We start from the raw sequence: 21,928 nt of genomic DNA, 5'->3' as shown, positions 1-21,928 counted from the left end.
AAGCACCATCACAAGGAATGGATCACTGTTGATACACTGGATAAGATTCAAGAAAGAAGGAACAAGAAGGCAGCAATCAATACCAGTCGAACAAGAGCAGAAAAAGCTAAGGCACAAGCTGAATTAACAGAAGTAAACAAACAAGTGAAGAGGAGCATCAGAACCGACAAACGCAAATATGTGGAAGATTTAGCAACGACGGCGGAAAAGGCTGCAGGGGTAGGAAACATGAGAGAACTGTATGACATAACAAAGAAACACTCTGTAAATCACCGTAAACCAGAACGACCAGTGAAAAGCAAGGAAGGCAAGGTAATCACCAACATTGAAGAGCAACAAAACAGGTGAGTAGAACACTTCAAAGAACTCTTGAATCGACCAACTACACTGAACCCACCCAGCATCGAAGCAGCACCCACGGACCTCCCAATCAATGTTGGCCCACCAACGATTTAAGAAATCAGCATGGCCATCAGGCAAATCAAGAGTGGCAAAACAGCAGGACAAGACAACATTCCAGTAGAGGCACTGAAGGTAGACATAGCGGCAACTTCAAGGATACTCCACATTCTCTTCAGCAAGATTTGGGATGAGGAACAAGTACCAACAGACTGGAAAGAAGGACTTCTGATCAAAATACCGAAGAAAGGCGATCTCAGCAAGTGTGATAACTACAGTGGCATCACTCTTCTCTCAATACCAGGAAAAGTCTTCAACAGGGTATTGTTAAACAAGATGAAGGACTGAGTAGACGCCCAACTTCGTGACCAACAGGCAGGATTCCGTAAGGATAGATCGTGTACAGACCAAATCGCAACTCTACGGATCATTGTGGAACAATCAATTGAATGGAATCCATCACTCTACATCAACTTCATTGACTACGAAAAGGCATTTGATAGCGTGGACAGAACAACACTATGGAAACTTCTTCGACACTACGGCGTGCCTCAGAAGATAGTCAATATCATACAGAACTCATATGATGGAGTAAACTGCAAAATCGTGCATGGAGGACAGTTGACAAAGTCGTTCAAAGTGAAGACCGGTGTTAGGCAAGGTTGCTTACTCTCACCCTTTCTCTTTCTCCTGGTGATCGACTGGATCATGAAGACGTCAACGTCTGAAGGGAATCGCGGGATACAATGGACATCTAAGATGCAGTTGGATGATCTAGACTTCGCAGACGATCTGGCCCTTCTATCCCAAACGCAACAACAGATGCAGGAGAAGACGAACAGTGTGGCAGCAGCCTCAGCAGCAATAGGTCTCAATATACACAAAGGGAAAAGCAGAATTCTCCGATACAACACAGAATGCACCAATCCAATCACAATTGACGGAGAAGATTTGGAAGATGTAAAAACCTTTACGTATTTGGGCAGCATCATTGATGAACAGGGTGGATCTGATGCAGATGTAAAGGCGCGGATCGGCAAAGTAAGAGCAGCATATTTACAACTGAGGAACATCTGGAACTCAAAGCAACTGCTAACCAACACCAAGGTCAGGATTTTCAATACAAATGTCAAGACAGTTCTACTGTATGGGGCGGAAAACTGGAGAACTACGAAAGCCATCATCCAGAAAATACAGGTGTTTATTAACAGTTGTCTACGCAAAATACTTCAGATCCGTTGGCCGGACACTATTAGCAACAACCTCCTGTAGGAGAGAACAAACCAGATTCAAGCGGAGGAAGAAATCAGGAAGAAGCGCTGGGAGTGGATAGGACACACATTGAGGAAAGCACCCAACTGCGTCACAAGACAAGCCCTCACATGGAATCCTCAATGTCAAAGGAGAAGAGGAAGACCAAAGGACATATTACACCGAGAAATGGAGACAAACATGAGAAGAATGAACAAAAGTTGGGTAGAACTAGAAAAGAAGGCCCAGGATAGAGTGAGTTAGAGAATGCTGGTTGGTGGCCTATGCTCCATTGGGAGTAACAGGCGTAAGTAAGTAAGTAAGCACGATCCTATGAGAAGTCTCAGATGTTTTTCCACCGACACTTGACTACTGAACCTGCCTAACATCATAACCTGGAAAAAACTTATCTTGAAATTTATGTGGACAGACGATGGCAATTACCGGTCAGGATTTTTGCCCCCTAAAGATGTATGTACAGAGTATCAACGAGTCAAGAACTTTGATTGCTCTCTACAGTGAAATTATTCGTAGTGCTGAAGAAATATCACGCCTGAAGATTAAGATACACGATTCTTATTCAAAAACGTAGTAAAATAACCAACCAGGTTACTAGGTCATGAGACTAATAAAAGCATGCATTGTTACAACCACTAGCTTCAAAAGTCGCGCCATTGATACATTTTGTAACTAAGACCATAAATTTAGCCTTTTTCAAACGCATTTATCAGAAAATCAACAATAAAGTGTATTTCTGGTACTTACCACGTAGTCACCATGGCATCGTGTCTTGTTGTACTGATCTGGACTTTGCGTAACTTAGCTCGAGTTTGAATGGATCTGAGGGGGTCTCCTGATTCTTGTGGTCTTATGCACCAATGAAATATGGCGGATTATGATGGTGGCGTTCTAGCTGTTGGAATAAATGTAGATATACAGAGAACAGATGGTGAGTACATCAAGTCTAGTGTGAGGAATTGTGCCCATAAATACTTCGTCCATATCGGGTATAGTAAACAGTTTTGACTATCGAAACGAGAGGATTGTATGTCCAGTGTCTTCGGAACTCGTAAGACAATGTGTGAATGTCTAAGATGTTTGAATATCGTGCTCTAAAAAAATCTAGAACTGTATGAGTATAGAATGTGCTTCATAATTTTCGAAGTATTGCTTCATTGATTCCAAAATATATATTACTTCTAAGTCGGTTGGAAGATTTCAAATAAATTTCCTGGTGACATGTTAAGCATTGTTTTTGTGGGTTATTAGTAGTAGAAGTGCTGCATTGCCAAGATGACCAAGTCGGTTGTCCAGTAGTCTTTACATTCTCGTTGGAGTGTTTTCCGTAGGTCCTTGGAAATAATTCCCTACTCCAAGTTTTTAAATTGGCACTCCATGTTGGTGGAGCAATCTGTTTCCAGCTTACGGGTCTCAGGCTTAAATTATACCCAGATTATACGACTGGGTGTTGCCTCTAACAAAGTACCGAGTACATAACACCCATCATGTTCCCAGTATTATTTACACTCAGTAAAGTGGTTTCGGTCTTTAATACCACTGGCTCTCAAGAGCCGCCAGTTATCCATTGTGCAGGCTTGTGTTCACTCTGTAAGCTACAACTCACCAAATTTTAACTTAGCTCAAACATCTAATTATCTTTATAAATTTTAGCAAACCTAGGAAAACACTGGTGACTAGTGTTTGTTACCTAGTATTCTATTATAAAAGCACAGATTTAAACGCCTGAGGAGAAACCACGAAATTAAATGAGTTTTTAATCGGGCTCGTTGTCCTGGCCTTATTAATTACTGAAAGCGAGTAGTGGTGAGACGAGGGTTTTCTACGTACATATGATGAATGCAGGTAATGTACATCATACTAATTTTATGGACTAACTCGGTGAATAACCATCAATTAAGTATTATTCCTTCAAAAAGTTTGGTAGTTGAGGTGCATCATGACGTGTGTCGTAGTCAACCCGGCTAGCTATTCGTAATGAGGTTAAATTTGGGATTTGATCCAGTTTATCATCTAAAAAATAAGTTGAATAATGAATTATCATGTGTTGTTTTTTTTTTCATTGTACATAATTTCCACGAGTTATGTATATTCTTTGGTCTAAACACCTCATGCGTAAAGTTCTTTACAGGTATTGTTTTCATGACTTTTGTGCCTAGGTCGTGTACATTCGGCTATTGTGAGTGGTATTAATCCCAACACAAAAAGTGTGACAGTAGAATGGTATGAAAAAGGAGAAGCTAAAGGAAAGGAGGTTAGTACGGTATTAACTGATTTGGTGCTCTGTTTTAACATTGCAGTTAACTCTGATTGTTCTTAAACGGACAGTGATGCAACAAACTTTTGTCATAACTAGAATTGATTAACTGAAAATAGCTGTGTTTCTAAGTAAATAATCAATGACGAATATTACTGGTTAGTCAGTGAGTCATTGTTAACGTAGACGTCAGCATGGCCTGGTACAGGTGCGTGTTGCCTTAAGTGACTGTACCATGTTAGCACTACTCAATGAAGTGAACAGAACGAATAGCAAGAGGTCAAAATAATTTAGTAGCAGCGAAAATGAGAACGAATAAGCAGTGAGAATATAATTCGAAAAGATGATGTAAAGGTATGTATGAAAGAATACTTGAATTTAAGGAGAGATCAAGATAACGAGTGAATGGAACTGGACCATTGTGACGCATTCCAAATCATTCCATTCAATCTCCAGCCACTAGTCGTGATTATATGTACATTTTTATGTCACTGACGATTTTGCAAGTCTAAGATCTCTACTTAAATTCTAAGCCCACTGATAGTCTTTTAAGATTTATGGACTTGGACATAGTTCTAGGTCTTACTAATCGTAATCCTAATAATCAGTTAGTCTGAGAATGATTTCAATTTAAGTAATGCAGGTCAGGGCAAGTTCAAAAGGTTTCCTAATGAGGGTAGTAATCTAAGAGTTTAGCTATCTGTTTACTAATCTATTTAGATTCAATAACAAATGATCACTCGTATATATGCTGATTCGCAAACACGGGGATCTAAATGTCACTTATCGATTGTTAGTAAGATAACGTTGATATTGCTCTTAAGATATCTACAGTCTGCTTTGCTAATGCCAATAACGAGCTAATTTAGTTTTGTAGTGTATAAAATCACCCAAAGATCGGGCATGAAAAACGTTCATATTGAAAAGGATGATGGAATCCTGTGTAGCCGTTTAGGCATATATAATTATATTATTTGCACTATGTAGAAGTAAAAAACAACACTAGTGATTGCTTTCTCAGTCCTTCATTTTATTATTGTTAGTAAAATTGATTGTGTGAATGATTTTTATAGTCATCCAATTTCTTGGTTTTATTTTTTTCTTTGTTCAGATAGAATTGGAAGCAATACTTCAATTGAACCCGAATTTAAGATATTCATGTGTAGGTCATTTTTATCTAAGGTTTTGCACTGAGTACACCTTTTCTCTTAACATTAAAAGTCAATGACATAGTATTTACTTAGTCGAAATCTTCAGGCACTTCGGTAGTACTTACTTGCATTAACCGGATTCGTCCGTTTTCAGGGACTGCCAGATATCAACCTGTAGATTTTCATTTTTGGTGAGTACCGGCGTCTGGATGGGATGTAATAGCAACAACGTATGTATCACTGTGAGCATGTTTCATTTAACGATGTTATTGAAACCAGGTGTCAGACACTGAACTAAGATCTAATAGCGCGGAGTTTTCTCGGTTACAAATTCTTATAGTGTCTATCTTAATGAAAGAAATACTGTTGAATGATGTTTGTAAACCCCTAAAAAATAAACATCTACGTAATTCTTTATGATTATCATTTTCGTAATGAAACCCATAAGTTCACTTAAGTTATTGTAACCCGTTGGTAGTTGATCCTATCTTACGCATAGGAAGTAATGTTGATTATAGTTCGTTTCTTCAAGAGTATAGATGGTCGATTCACAAGATCACCTTCACAAATTTACTCTTTTTTTGCTGTCACGCAGTTACTCCTGATTTCTCCCATCTTCTTAATTGTTTGGTCAGAGTTATTGAAGGTAAAATGTAAATACGGTTGTAAGCTGTTTTATGTTGGGTTCGTTCTTGTCAATTCTGTAGCCGAGCTGCTGCATAACGTGTAGCCTCGTTTTCTTTAAAATGAGAAGTCAATAATAGTTGCTTCATAGTGGGATTAGGAGGGACCATACATTAACTAGCAGTTATGCTAAACAAATAATTTAATTACAGGTGTATTGGTTTTTACTATTTCAGTATAAATATATGCTTTTACGAATTTGGAATTGGTAGTCAAATGATATAATTTTTTCCATATCAACTGCAAATTAAATTTTTAGCCCATCGTAGATAATGTTTATGGGAATGCTGATATCAGTCGAAACAATTTAGTTAAAGAAGTTCCGAATTCCTCACACCGTCCCGGAGTCAATCTTCCTACTGATATACGGCAGTCTCAAAATTCTGTTCCTGTGGCGGCTGCTGCTTCTGTTCTCGCTCCATCTAGTAACAAAGTTAACGCCACTCAAATAGAATACTCATCTAGTAATCAATCTCGTTTGATTGCCCCATCAACACGCGTTCCTGTCCCGTCTTCTCGTGTGCCTATTGGCCATGTTCCCACTCGCTCTACAACAATATCTGCCTATGATGACCGTACAAATAACTCTTCTCGATCTCAAGCTCCTCTCCCGGTACATAATTCTGTGGATATTAGTCACACTCACAATGAAGGTTTGTTTTTTCCCTTATAAGCATGATTTCGGAAATAATTTAAAGTTCGTTTGTTGGGTAATTCCATGTATGAAAGAACTAAAACCTTACAGAGTAGTTTATCTAATATCAGTTTTATTTCACTATGTGGTAACAAGTTTATATTAATTTAGTTTTGTGTAGGAGCCTAGCAATCACTTATATTTTTGTACGACTGAAAGGCTTAACTAAAATCATCGGTTCAAACACTTAAAAGCCATAAAATGACGATATCTATCTATTAAATTTTGAAGATGTGTGTATAAACTGTAATTCTTTAGAATCTGGCATGTTAAGCGCGCCTAAGATTCTCTAGTTACATTTTGCACCGATTAAATGAAGTCTAGAAACAGTTAAATTCTGTGATATTTATCGAATTTGCAAAGAGTTTACTTCAGACTCAAATCACGTAAAAATAGACATAGAAGGCACCTGGTTATGAATTAGTAATTGTCTGGAATCAGAAGTTGACCGAATGGGTTGCGTAATGGTTGAAGAGCATTCGAATAGCTTACATAAGTTTAGAGAATCAAGTGAATGAGAAAACCGATGGATGAAGGGATGATCTTAGTTTATGTAGAATAAGAATTAGTTTAGCGAAGATGTCATAACAAAATAAACACCAGTAATCATAATAATAACAACGACAACAAAAAAAGATTTACCAAGGTAGGAATAAGTTGATTACTGTCTCTTTCGGGACACAAATCAGGTTTGTGTTTCTTTATTGCTACTGCTTCTGTCTGTCACTACTGTCTGAAGTGTCGGTTACTGTGTTATCTAGGAATTTGAAGTACTTTGTGATTGGTTGGAAAAAAGTAAATCCGTTTAATTCACACTGGCAACATACAATTAGGTTCCTTTTGTGATGAGTAACCTGAAATTAAAAGTGGTTATTTGTTATTGATGCATGCACACATTAAATTCACTTCAACAAAGTTTAGAATTAGGGAAATAGTTCTTAAACTTAAAATATCATTGTATTTATTAGTAGAAAGCTAGATATCTCGTGAAGAATCTAATTAAGTAATTAGTTGACTGATTGATGCAACTCATTAACCAAGTACAGACCTATGTACTCATCTTTCAATCATAAACTGTTACTCAAATTGATTTAGAAGTAAAGACGTTTAAACCTACAACCTCACATCTAAATAAACATAGATTTACTGTTGTAAAGTATAACCATAACATGTTTCACGAAATTGTCATCTCGGAAATTTATAATTGAAGTTAGACATTAACACCGCTGGGTAGCGGCTCAGTGGTCTAAAGGTCAAGCGTTCACACGCGAAACTGATAGGTCCTGGGTTGAAATCTCGCGGGTCGGGATCGTGGATGCGCGCTACTGAGTCATATACTAAGATGAAACGACCGTCCAGTGCTTCCAGGTTTTTGATGGTGGTCTAGTTTCACTTGACTCATGAATTCAAGATTTTATTCGACACAAATCTACACTATAAGTCTTTCCTATTTTTCATGCTTAAATATACGTGATCCAATCAATACTAGACATACATTATTAGTAAATGTAAATACTATGTCACTGACATCGTAATGTTTCATTCTTTACCATTGTATATCATTCCTGTGAAGATATTGTTCTTTTTTATCATTCTTAAAAATCTTTACCATTTGTGTTGCCTACATATTATACACCTACAGATGAAACATTTATTACACAATGCTATTAGTCATACTCTCATTATTATTTCACGTTATCACTGCGAAATATAGATTTATTTAGTATGTATAAAGTCGATATTGTTTATGCTGAGATTGTTTCATAAATTTGTGCAGGTTAAATAACAGACAAACATTTTTATTTAAGTAAAATATAAAGTGCTAGTTGATTGCGAATTAGTAACTAATGACATCACGAGACTGGTAATAAAAACTCAATTGGCTTCTGCTAACTTATGACACAAGTGAGATGTGTATCTGATTATTAATTAGTATGTAAAACATATAAGTTTCAACTCATTTTTTACTTTACGGTTGGAAAATATGAATTTTTAAAGTAAAGATTGGTTAGTATTTTAGGAGTATTCCTAGCGCCAGGTGAAATCCCCGAGTAACTAATGCTAAGGTTAAATGTGGAGTACTAGGTAGTGACGTTTAGTCGGTTAGTGAAGTTGTAAATCTTGATCGACTGAGATCATTGGGACATGTGCCATACGTATCTACCCGCCAACTACTCTGACGTGCTCGCTTTAGGGTGTTCTAGAAAAAGGTTGAGGTTCACAAAGTAATCACCATCTGTAAAAACTAGTTGCACTAGAGCAAGTGTATCCATTTAAAGAAAACTCGAGTAATTTTTCTTCATAATCTATGAAGTATGACAACCTATGCAGGTATCCATACATGACATTTCATTTTCAGACCTTTATATCTGTTTATATTACGCCTATGTTTTACATTCATATAATTAGGATTCCGTTATAATATACATCAACATCGTGCAATTTCTGATGAGCCAATGGATGAAGATCTGGAACCATCAGAATCTGTTCAACTGGACCACAATGATTATAATCATGTGACCAGTATGTTACGGGAACCTGAAAATAATACTTTACTCACTGAACGGATGGAACAGGATATCGGCGATGTAATTGAAGATAACCTTCAATCAGGAATAATCAATGGGAACCGTGGCTTTGTAGGTGATGCTTCTCGCCGTCTGATAGGTACGAAACATTGAAATAAAAAGAACATGTCAGATTATAACTTCTTATTTTTTTTCACATTTACAAACATTGGCATGATTAAGTTTTGATGACCGTTGATGCACAGTGCAAATTGTATACTCAGTAAAAATTACTGGATGAAATGAAGAGTCATTAATCACTTTGTCTTCAATCCCATTTTCGATTGGTCATTTTTTATCTTATAAATAGCTCGTAGTCACTCTATTATGGCATAATACTTGGTATATTAATGAGAGTTCTAATTTCTCAATATTATATGTCCAGTCAGTTAACTTGATTTATTTTTTCCGGCTAGCGTTTTTTAGCTAGTTAGTTTTCTACGGGATGGGGTCGCTAACGCCATGCCCAACCCTCCTTTTTCAGGGCTTAGGGTCGGCAGTAACCTCAGAGGGGCTCCGCGCGGGGTTAGTCAGTTAACTTAGGGGGTTCATTTTCTAAAATTAATGCAATTGAGATTTAAGCATTAATCTCGTAAAGAAAATCACCAATTTAGTTACCTCAGTTATTTCTATATTGTGCTTAAATTAGTTGTCATATCGGTTATTATAGAAAACCAACACCTAACGAACACTATGACGCTAAGATTATGAAGTACATTTTGTTACCGCCAATCTAGTTGTAATGTAAAGGGAAAATACAAGGTGTTGATGTATTGCTTACTACCAGAGGGGATGGGAAGTTAGCGATTGAAATGTAACGTAATAATAAGTAAGAAGAAATTTCAAAATCATCTCAGTCAAAATGTTTTCAAATAAGTAAGAAAAACGCAATTAGTTAATAAATTTTTTAAAAATAAGAACTTTTAGTGGGACTTAAATGACCCAGTTTGCTATGTTATTTCACTGAGAATTGAAGGTTTTGATAGACAAGGAATCAATATTTTATAACATTGGTCAGTGACCGAGTTTGATTGAATTTTTGAAACAAGCTTTCTAATAAAATCTCCATCTGATTTTGGTTGTTAAAGTTCCAGTAACAAGTGTTTAGCGCCGGTACACATCACATCTTGTAATTTTCATATTATGCTTGTGTATATGAATTCGTTATGCATGCTATTTGATCTTTAGGAGCTATATTGTACATATGTGTTTACTTTTCCATATTAAAACATTTTGACGTCAATATGCTCTCAGTGTAGAGTTGTTTAAGTTTTTTTGGTTGTTACTTTCAACTTAGGTCGCGCAAATTCTAATTTAGGCGCACCTATTGTAAATAGTACATTGTCTGCACTGAATACAAGTTCACCTACTACTGCTCCTGGTATTAACGCTGGTGCCGCCGGTGGTAGTGGAACTTTACGCAAGTCTAATTGTGTGAAAGAAATCGAGCGAATACAACAGCGACGTGAAGAACGACGTGCTGCCCAGAAAGCAGTTCGTGATCAAATTGATTTAGACCCAACCAATCCTAGTTATGAGTTTCATATGATGATTCAGTAAGTGTTGTGTTGTATTTGTGTTTTTCCTACTAATGGCCGTCGATGTCATCGTTTTGCTTTCATATAATCATAATATCACATAGCGAAATTGTTTCATTATGAGTTCTCAGTTAATTGAAGTACTGAAAGCAAAAAGTACTGCTTATTAGTTTGACTGTAATTTTTAAACTTTTTGAGATCAAATTCTGACATCCTGAAAAGCTATTTGACAATGATTAGCTGTTAATTCACCACCATTCATCCGTATATCCTTTTGCCCCTCTATCTATTTATCTTCTACGTTCACTTGTATTTTCGTTAGTTGTACTATTCTTCATATCAATTTCACTCTCTACATCGTTTAATTTTGTAATAATATATGTGTCCTCAAATTTGTAACTCATCCATTTTCTAATGTTTATTACATATGAGGTGTCTAGCATTTTCAGTTCATTTATTTGGTAGATATTGAGTATAAGAGCATAGTTTTCATTGATGATTTCATTTCCAGGTCTAGCTTCCACTGTACTTGCTTTTTTCATCTGGCAAGTTGGGATACTCTACAATGGTGTGTTCATAGAATACATGTGTTCACAGCTTTAGATCATTGAAATAAAATCCCCAATAAAAATTATGTTCACCCACTAAATGAACAGAAAAGTACTTGATAATGCTGAATATTTTACTTTTATTGAACATTGAGAAGTATGGTTAATCTGGCGTCAAGTAGATAACTAAGCTCAAAAAGTATATTTTTTAAATTTTTAGTGAATATCGAAATACATTGGAATACAGACCCTTAACCAATACAGATTTAATAGAAGATCATCAAATATGTGTTTGTGTACGTAAACGTCCTATGAACAAAAAAGGTAAGTTATAATGTTTTGTCTTTAAAAACACATGAATTATCGTTCGATCATCAGTCATTTCTATTCATGTTTAACATGATCAGTATTGCGAGGGATTGTTAAGGTATAAAATGTGACCATACGTATGTCTGTCTTTATGACTCAATGTTTGTTAATATTTTGAGCCTCCACATTCATTTTATACAACCGAAGATACGTTCTGAAGCACAGCCATTGTTTACTTCATAGATATTGTCATATATATGTTGTATATTACATATTCATATTTTCCACCTACAGTGTACTCAGAGTTCAAGTATCGAAAAGTATAGAAGTCTTGGAATTAGTTAAGCTGTCAATATGTCGAGTGTTCTGTGTACCAGACACAATACTATTATTTTTAAACTGATTGTACTGTTGATTGTAAAAAAATATTTCAATTTTTTTCATTTATAATATTAATAGAACTTGGCCGTCGTGAAATTGATGTGATCACAGTCCCGAATAAACAACATGTACTTGTCCATGAACCAAAAACTAAAGTTGATCTAACGAAATATCTTGAAAATCAACAATTCCGTTTTGATTATGCATTTGATGATACATCGGATAATGAACTTGTAAGTTCTGTATTCTTAGTATTTTCAACTGGTAACATTAATAATCGTCTTGGAGTTGGTTAGAAAACCTCTGTACTTGTGAATATAACAAAACAAAAATCTTTACGAATGATTTTTTAAATTGACTAATCATTGGATAATAGTAATCACTGTCATATTCGTCTCATCCTTAGTGGTAGCCGTATTCTATCAATTAAACATGTAGGAGACTATATCTTTTTACAATTTTCGTCTACACGTCGACAGATTGCAGCTTAAATGAACTGAATAATGGATCCCATCTATAACCAAATATCATCAAAGCGCGTTCGACAGATACTGTATTAGTTGGGGATTTCAATTAATGGTTCAGATGTCTAGGGACAAAGAAGAGTCGTTCAATTGGTTAGTGGGAACTGCTTTCTGCAGCTTTGTAAAAACCACGGATGTTCCTAGTCATCATCAGCTATCATTTACTGATAACACATATGTGTACTAGATTGCCTACAACTACTTTTTAATCACTTATGTAAACCCTTATGCTTTCGCATCGATAAAAAGAAGAAACTGAAATTCAAAGTTAGTTGTCAACTTATCAAAATAGTGTACATGAACGCTGACTCCATTTATTTTGCCAAAAATGATCTAAGTAAATGCTTTTGTGGCTACACAAAACGCTTGACTTCACATAGGAGTTTCAAACACGTAGGAAAACATTTCTAATGACATTTTAAGTGTGAATAATTTTTCTTCTTGTTGTTGTTACATTACGTATGTTTTTAATAGTTGATTCGTTAGTAAAAAAGATCTTTTTATTTTCTTGTATGCTGTCATCTTTGATGCTTAAAATGGAGTAAGCTACTAACCCCTTTCAAATTCACATAATACATTTATTTACTTACGCCTGTTGCTCTCGTGGAGGAGAATAAACCACCTACCGTCACTTTCCATCCAATTCTGTCCTGGTCAATCCTTTCCACGTGCTTCCAGCTGCTATTTATATTTTCCATGTCTGCTTCCGATTCCCGACGTAGTGTGTTCTTTGGTCTCCCACTTTTCCGTTTCCCTTTAGGATTCCAAATTAGCACTTGCCTCGTGATGCAGTTTGATGATTTCCACAATGTGTATCTTATCCATTTCCATGTCTTTCCCTACTTTCCTCTTCAACTGGAAGCTGGTTTGTTCTCTCCCACAGGCTATTGCTGATGGTATCCGGTCAACGGATATTGAGTATCGTACATAGACAACTATTTATAGATACTTGTACCTTCTTGATGATGGCTGTAGTGGTTCTCCACGTATCAGCTCCGTACAGTATGGCTGTTCTGATGTTCGTATTGAAGATTGTGACTGATATTGGTTGACAGTTGTTTTGAGTTCCATATGTTCTTCAACTATAGGAATACTGTTGTTGCTTCGGCAATCCTTGCCTTTACGTCTACGTTCATGTACTCATTGGTTAATTGCGAATGAATATTTGTAAAATTGTTTAGCATAATCACTTTCTTTGAGTTGTTTTATTATTTATTTAAACACATGAACATTGGTACAAGGAGTCACCAAATAGATATGCGCCACATAAGTCATTCGATTTATGTGAAGGCTGGGATACTGCCCTTGTGCCCAGTCCGAAGCAGGTGGTTTTCATATTGGGCTAATCCCGGAGCCTTCGAGTTGAAGGTCTAATCCACAAGGTAGTGGAACAACGTAAGGAGATACGGTTCCATGTTAGCCGGTGACCAACTATTGGTTCATACGCCATTTGTTCCTTCAGGATACTGGAGCCTATGTGCACCGTTGGTTTGGAACGACGGCTTTCCAACTCTCCTAGGTGGATCTTCCACATCCACCAACCCGGTTAAAGCGCCGGACATTCGATTTTCGTCCTCTCAATTTCGTAAACAACACCCCAGTGGTGATGAGGCAGTGAGTAGGACTTCCCTGGCATTGGTTTCTTTGGATTAATGTAATTGAAAGTCAACAGATCGTATTATTTGTTTGAATCATTGATCTAACAAAATTTTTGCATGGTTAGATAAATTTTTATTTTGTTAGATTATTCACATGTTTAATTTGTAAATAACACAAAACCTGTTCAATTGACCTGATATGTATAAAATAAGATTTATCGAATAAATAGAAAAAAAATAAGATTTTTGTAACTAGAGTTAATAACTATTTCTATTTGCTTACATATCATATAGGTGTATCGGTATACTGCGAAACCTTTAGTAGAATGTATATTTCAGCGTGGCATGGCCACATGCTTTGCTTATGGTCAAACAGGATCTGGGAAAACACATACAATGGGTGGTGAATTTCATGCTCGTGGTCAACAAAATTGTTCTAATGGAATTTACGCCTTAGCAGGTAAACTTTTGACTATTCACATTGATAATCATCTTAATTATACTTAGTGAATATATTTTTCTGTAAAGTTTTATCAGTTTCAATGATAATCACCTTAGCCAATAGTTGGACTGTGTTTATTTCACTTAATGGCACATTGGTTTATCATTTTAAAAAAAATTGGCGAGGATTTCGTTACTGTGAAGGGACTCAGTGGGTTTCTGGAGTACTCTGCTAAGCCCATCATAGTAATTATGGAAGTAGATTTTCTGAAAGGCATGATAAATGGTTGCATGCATTTGATACTTGAGTTTCTTTTCATTTTACTTTTCATTTCTCAAAAAAAACAGACAAGGGTGATCCTTCTATATGGATTTTTTGGTAATTGGTTTCACGATAATTACGTGAGAACTTGCTGTTAACATCCATAATTACATAGGTAAAATAAATTTAAAACAGAACCTTCATTTCCATTTACAATTAATCGATCACTGAGTGATAACCAATGTCATGCACATTAATTCTTTCTTTCGTTCTTGATTGAATTCTATCAATTAAATTCCAATATGGTCATTAGTACAAGTGACATCTCGTATACTATATTGATATTCAAGGTGGTAAATGGAAGCTGTTGACAGGAAACCCTGTTTGACCTAGGTTTCGTGCTAATTGGCAACCTAGTAGACATGATGTCCAGTCACTTAGACTGGTAGCCGCATAACGACTTGTTCGATTAAATCCAATCTGCTATAAGAACGACTTGACATTGGTAAATAATCAGTGATTAACCAGTTGTAAATATACCTCAGTCCTACAGGTTGTCAGTTGCTGCTCAAATAATTCAGTGGTTATGTTCATGACTATGAAGATTGGTGACATGAGACCATATCTGCCAGGGAGCACCAGTCTCCTCAATCTTACAGGTACACCTTGATGACTTCTTCATTTCTATAATTGCACAGTAGATAAATAGTAAGAGAAGTTTAATAATGCTATCATAGTGTCCACACGCATTTATCACACATCCTCTTTGATATTCTTACAATTTTGGGCTTGCTAAGTTAATTGTACATCAAATCTTCAAGATTGTTTTGATTATATTATTGGGATTCTTCTAACAGTTATTGCTTTAGTATTGTAACGCAACAGCTAATTAATCAAATACAGAAACGGTTTAATCAATAATCATTTAAGCTACTGAGTGGATAATAGTTCGCAAATTCAGACTTCATTTCTCAATCAAACATGTACATAAAAACAGAACCACTGGTTGTCTAAATGAATTGTATCTTGAATGTATACAACCAATCCATGCACGATGTATGCAACCACAATGATGAACCACAAATCTTCGTTTTAATTATTTACATGGATAAGAGTTCTTAATGATTATCATATTGTATTTTTGTTCAGCTGCTGATGTCTTCGATTTGAATACAACTACGTATAGGAATGAGAATCTTCGAATTGTTGCAACATTTTTCGAAATATACAGTGGGAAAGTATGTGTCTCTTCTTTTTCTTTTTCTTCTTATTTTTAATGAGTATGAGTTACTCATTCCATGCTTTTTTCATTATTTTCATAATATGCATACTTGTTTATACACCTCATTTATATTTAGTCAGTCATTCATAATCAATGTTTAATTTGCTGTAAATGTATGTTGGCCTAGGCTGCCAGACCACTCTGATATAATGATAGGAAATGGATAAGATGATGGCGAAAGGGTGGAACAAAATAATGTCGTTAGGTATAGTCTGAAAGACTAAGCAAAAATGTGTTTGAACTCCACTGGTCACAGCTTCTCACTAGAACTTCGGGGATTGCATTTTAAAGCCAGCCACTAATAAACAGATGATTACTATTAGTATAGGGGGATTTGTAGAGACTGTAGGATTTTCGCAGTTTCCAAATCATAAGCTGGTCTTAGCTAAACCGCCATTAAAAACATGGAAGCACTGGACAGCTGTTTCGTCCTACTTCAGGACTCACCAGTGCATGCCCACAACCCCATCATAGGCAATCGAACCCAGGATTTTCAGTCTCTCGTGTGAACTCTTAACCGTTAGACTATGGCATTGGGCGGGATCCAGTAGCTTCAATGTCTAGACTCAAGATTTGTATGGTGACGAATGAATGAACCACCGTGACCGATTTCGAGCCATTTTACGTAAAGTCTCCAACGATTGATCAGAGTTATCGTGTGGGAACCTCTATCACGTAGTCTACATCTATCAACACTATCGAAATTAACAATTGATGACTTCATTTATTGACATCGCATCTTCACTTAACTGCCTTTTACTTTTGACAATCTGCCTTAGAAGTTATCGTTTCGCGTCAAAGTAGGTGGTGGTTGTGAATACGTAACACATGTCCCAACCACTTCAATTGATGGTGACTCGTGGTGTTATCAACCAACATTACATCTCAATTTAATATTCCAATGGTTTCACTGTATTTATTTATTTTAACACATATTGGTACAAGGAGGCACCAAATACATATGCGCCACACAGATCTCATTTGATATGTATGAGGGCTGTGATACTGCCCGGGTGCCCAAACCGAAGCAGGATTGTTCCACTGTACAGGAGAAATATTTCAAAGGTGTTAGCAAACCCTAGTAATTCATTAGTCTCCTATACATTCAGAGGTTGCGTTTCATGGGCCTAAAGTAAAGTAGAGTGGACCACGTAGTATACCGACCCTTTAGTAGATAAATAAGTATGTAGATCATTCCTAAAGGAGTATTTCACAGTGAAGGAGAAATAAACTCGTTGATAATATTCTTTCAGTTACCCTACATTACTATGTCGAGATAAATATTAAGCAGTGATGAATGTTCGGAACAATCCTGTCTGAGGTTATTGTTTATATTTTTTTTATTGTACAATTGTTAAAAACAAACTATTGTATCTTTGTATTCCCCTACTTGTAAGCTTTTGTTAGATACAGAAATTTTTGTGTTTTACCTCTCGAAATCCATCACTTAGTCCTCTTCCTCTTACGGCGTGACTGTACCCACATTATAATTTCTTAATTGTTAATCTGTGGTTGAGATTTTGCTCAATTTTATGGTATGAGTGATTCGTAAATTTGAACTGTATACTTAGAGGTTGTTTGGTTGTTGAATTATTCTCTATTTTGGCCATCGGGCGAATGAGAGTGGGAAACTGAGTTTTGAACTCATGGTCGTTTGATATTATTCTCGGCTGTTATCTCATATTTATCGTGCCATTGTTATTATATAGACAGACGAGATGAGCTAATCAGTACTCAGACTAGATCAATACAACTGCTTTCCTGTTTTACAGTTCAATCTCATAGGCCCAAATAAACTAAGCAAGAAAATCTGTTTACTTTCACTGACATGTCAATAAAGAGCTGTATTCGTGGTCTTGTGCCGTTTTAGCTCATTCGATCTGTGTACGAAATTATTGCAGAAAATGTGATGTTACCAGTATTCCTCTGTGTATTTTGATTTTCTGTTTTGTTTGGATTATTATTAATGTGAATATTCTTGTTAACTTCTTTCTCTGTTTCTCTATCTCTACCTTTGACATTTTGATTTATGAATAATCATAATGAATATTAAACTGTATAATACTACCATGTGACTATTTTCTTGACCTCTATGGGTCAAAAAACAGTAACATCAAGTAGATTATTCATGTAGAGGAGTATAAAAAAGATTATATAAGAATAGTGTAAGTGTATTTCAATGCAGGTTGTAACTGTTTTGCATACAACTCTTATCTATAGATATTGAATTCATAGATTAAATTACATTTTGTGTGCGTGTGTGTGTGTGTTTACAAAAAGCATATTTATTTGAATGTTTATGTTTATTGGTATTACGTACAAAGGAATGATCCTATAATCTGATGACCTTAAAATCCATTGACAACTACGAAAAATATTTCTCAGTTCAAATGTTTCACCTTATTTATGTATGAACCAGCTATCTCATAAAAAAACGATATTGCACTTCTCTGTTTTAAGTAAAACATTGATAAACAACAAGTGTTTCTGTATTTTATGATTAATTTATTTTGTGTTGCTTTCGTCTTTGTTTCAATACTTTCATCCTATGAATATTTCACACTTCAATTACAATAGAATTTACCCTGATTAATAAAGAGACCTATCTGCGTTGGAGATTGGATTGGTGATCAGGAATTTTTAGTTATTCACTGCTCAATATATATATAGGTTCATTGTAATAATGCAATATCCGTCAATTCACATAAATTTAATTACACATAATCCATGGCCCCCCCATGGTATGGCCGAGAGTGGGGAGAGTCAACTCTCCTTCTTCAAACGCTCTCACATGACCACGTGTATACAGCCACTTCCAGGAAAGTCCTACTCACTACCTTCTCGCAGCTTTACTGTTGTTTACGAAAGTGAGAGGACGAAAAGCGAATGTCCGGCGATTTAACCGAGTTGATGGACACGGACAGTCCACCTAGGAGAGTTGGAAAACTTTGATTCCAAACCAATGGTGCACATAGGCTCCAGTATGCTGAGGGAATAAATCGAGTATGAACCAATCCTCGGTCATCGGCTATCATGGAACCGCATCTCTTTACGTTGTTCCACTACTTTGTGGACCAGACCTTCAGGTCGAAAGCTCTATGTGTGGCCCCCTAATTAGACCATTTGTTTCGGTTTTGGCAGCCAGGCAGTATCTCAGCCCTCACACAAATCGAATAATATATTTAGCGCATATCCTTGTACCAATGTTTATGTGTTTAAATAAATAAAAATAAATCCACGAAGCTCACTGGAAAATATATAGTTAACAGCATTCACTATTTGTATTTCAACATGAAATTCTTGATCCATAATACCACAAATGTTGTATATTTATCAATCGTATCCTGTATAGGTAAATTTTATCAAGTCATTATTTGATCTGAATTATCAAAGTAAGAAAATGATTTGATGAATTATTTAAAATAAGGTTTCATTTTTATATCAATTGAAACCTGTTCTACAATTACTGTCTATAATTTATGGACGAATCAACCAATCAAACAGGTTTCGGATTTTGGCGCGAAATTCATTTATCCATTTGACTAAATAGGGTTTTTACATTATAGTAGATGATGTCGATTTGTGATGAAAACCCTAAGTGTAATTCCTAATCCTAACCATCAACTGTAAATCATAATTCTCATTCATCACACAGGTTTATAACCCTCATTTGGTTCTAGTTATCAGGTGGATATCTTCAAAGTTACTTTAGATTCACTCAAAGGTCTTCCATAAATTATAGTCTCACCTATCTAATTGTAATAAGATAACTTTTAGCTTATCATCGTTTAATTTGTGATCTCAATAAATCGTGGTGTTTTGATATAACCTCATTTTAACTAGTTGTTGTTAAGTTTTCAATTAAATTGAGATTTGAAGATAAAATCAGGTTTTTTTTTCTTTGTATGCAATTTGATCATGAATTGAAATATCCATAGAGAATTCGTTTTAATTATTAGGCTGTGAGGGAGGGGAGAATTTTCAATTTTCTAGTGTAGTTATGTCATATAGCCCGTCAACTATCATGTGATGATATTACCAATCAGAACATCAACTTGTACGGCCTTGGTCCTGTGTCAAATTAATGACGCATTAAACAGCACGAACAGCCTACAGTCAACTCTAAGTCCTTATTGGTTCTTGTTGCCTAGCTCTGTCTGTTTGATTCCAGGACATAATCTCAACCTCCGCTGCATGAATCATGGATTTTAGACATACGTAGTTTATACACAAGTAGACTACCCAACAGTTATACGAAATCAAGCCAAAAGTGTCTGTAAGTGTAAGAGACTGTAACTAAGAGCTTGGGAATAACTTAAGAATGGTAAATCGTACCGCAATATCCAATAGGTCAAATGAAGGCTTGTAATAAGAGAAATATAAATATATATAATCTAGTTACTTAATAGCTATCCAATAAGAATATACGTAATAATAATCCATAAATAGTACCTAGCAGTTACCATTCATTTATTCTTCGTTAGGATATAAAAAATGTTCGTATCACATAATTGTTTTTTTGTTTACTTTCATTGAAACTTTTATGAACAGGTTTTTGATTTGTTAAATAAGAAAGCCAAACTTCGAGTTCTGGAAGATGCTAAAGGTCAAGTACAAATAGTTGGATTACGTGAAGAAGAAGTGAATTCAGTTGATTGTGTTTTAAAACTTCTACAACATGGTGCACATATTCGAACTAGTGGTCAAACATCAGCTAATCAACATTCTAGTCGTTCCCATGCTGTCTTTCAAGTAAAGCATATTAGGATTTAATAGTTTTATTCTTTTCTTGTTTTATATATATATATATATATATATATATATATATATATATATATATATATATATATATACTTGGTACATATTTTCTGTTGCTTGGCAATAGAAAACTTATTATTATTATAGAACTGTGGAACTCTGAAATATCAGTTGCTACCGATTCAGATTAACTTGCTGTAAGCAAGATTTGGGTACACATTTTTGTGACACCACATAAGGCTTTAAGTTTATCTCATAGCCAACTAACCTCGATACAATTCACATGTATAGTTTATATATGTTCCAATAATACAAGCTTTTTGTACTGTCCACTTTGATTGTGACTGAGCAATAAAGTGATTATCATTTGCAATAGCTTAATAATGATAATCGAAACAATAAACTGTAGGTTCAGTGGTGTTAGTAGAGATTTGTAGGTTGCTAGTATTTGATCATAGACGTGGCACTGTTGGACTGAGCCGTTTAAGTTGGTGCAGACTACCTGGTTTAAATCTATGCAACAACCACAATGAATGGTTAAAGATGTTGTATTATATAGCTGAGATTCTGTTTTAGTGGCGTAAATACATTCATTCTTTGTATTTTACATCGTGAGTCTCAAAATTTGTTTATCATTTATTCTTTGATACCTAATCGTTTCTACCACTGGTGTTGTCACTACTTCTTTAAGATTTCTCTTGAAAAGTTCATTTCATTGTGCTAATGCCCATATATGCTAGGTTCCATCTTACGTTTGATTGACTGACTGACTCAATGAGCTTATGAATCTTCTAATAATGTAAAAGTTTAAGAAAATATATTTTGTATCAATCTCAATTTGTTCAATCAAATGTGTACACACATAAAATAACACTTTAATATACTGGGCTCGATTTACAAAGTCGGAAAATTATGACAAACTGACTGATCTTTTTTGTTGTAAAATGTTGAATAACTATTGTCTTTTTCTAATTGTCATATGATTGTCTAAATAAAATGTTTATTGCCTACTCTAAATATAGTTGATTTTAAAGAAACAATCTACGGGGAAAATTCATGGTAAATTTTCACTTATTGATTTGGCCGGTAATGAACGTGGTGTGGATACAAGTAGTTCTGATAGACATACTCGAATGGAAGGCGCTGAAATTAATAAAAGTCTTTTAGCTTTAAAGGTAAATTAAGCATACATTTTGTGTTTGATGTATAAGATATCAATATTATTTTAAGAATATTCGTAGAGCGTTTATCAATTTATCACGTAAG

At 35.3% G+C, this 21,928-nt stretch overlaps 1 protein-coding gene across 1 annotated transcript in view; it reads left to right on the top strand.

Annotated features, from left to right (window-relative positions):
* Positions 1 to 2,303: 2,303 nt before the first annotated feature.
* The window catches only part of KIF2A_1 (Kinesin-like protein kif2a), a 39,922-nt gene continuing 20,297 nt past the window's right edge, over positions 2,304 to 21,928 (top strand). Inside the window, exons 1-12 of the mRNA XM_051217096.1 lie at positions 2,304 to 2,599; positions 3,828 to 3,922; positions 5,037 to 5,087; positions 6,020 to 6,413; positions 8,864 to 9,121; positions 10,319 to 10,577; positions 11,328 to 11,431; positions 11,876 to 12,030; positions 14,214 to 14,379; positions 15,772 to 15,860; positions 20,456 to 20,656; positions 21,685 to 21,837. Of these exons, the coding sequence (XP_051065731.1) occupies positions 2,536 to 2,599; positions 3,828 to 3,922; positions 5,037 to 5,087; positions 6,020 to 6,413; positions 8,864 to 9,121; positions 10,319 to 10,577; positions 11,328 to 11,431; positions 11,876 to 12,030; positions 14,214 to 14,379; positions 15,772 to 15,860; positions 20,456 to 20,656; positions 21,685 to 21,837 (1,989 nt within the window). The 5' untranslated portion in view covers positions 2,304 to 2,535. The remainder of the gene's footprint in view (positions 2,600 to 3,827; positions 3,923 to 5,036; positions 5,088 to 6,019; positions 6,414 to 8,863; positions 9,122 to 10,318; positions 10,578 to 11,327; positions 11,432 to 11,875; positions 12,031 to 14,213; positions 14,380 to 15,771; positions 15,861 to 20,455; positions 20,657 to 21,684; positions 21,838 to 21,928) is intronic.

The sequence above is a fragment of the Schistosoma haematobium genome, chromosome 6 (genome assembly GCF_000699445.3).
Source record: "Schistosoma haematobium chromosome 6, whole genome shotgun sequence".
Taxonomy (NCBI): domain Eukaryota; kingdom Metazoa; phylum Platyhelminthes; class Trematoda; order Strigeidida; family Schistosomatidae; genus Schistosoma; species Schistosoma haematobium.
The sequence above is the reverse complement of the archived record's forward strand: the minus strand, read 5'-3'. Positions and strand labels throughout refer to the sequence as shown.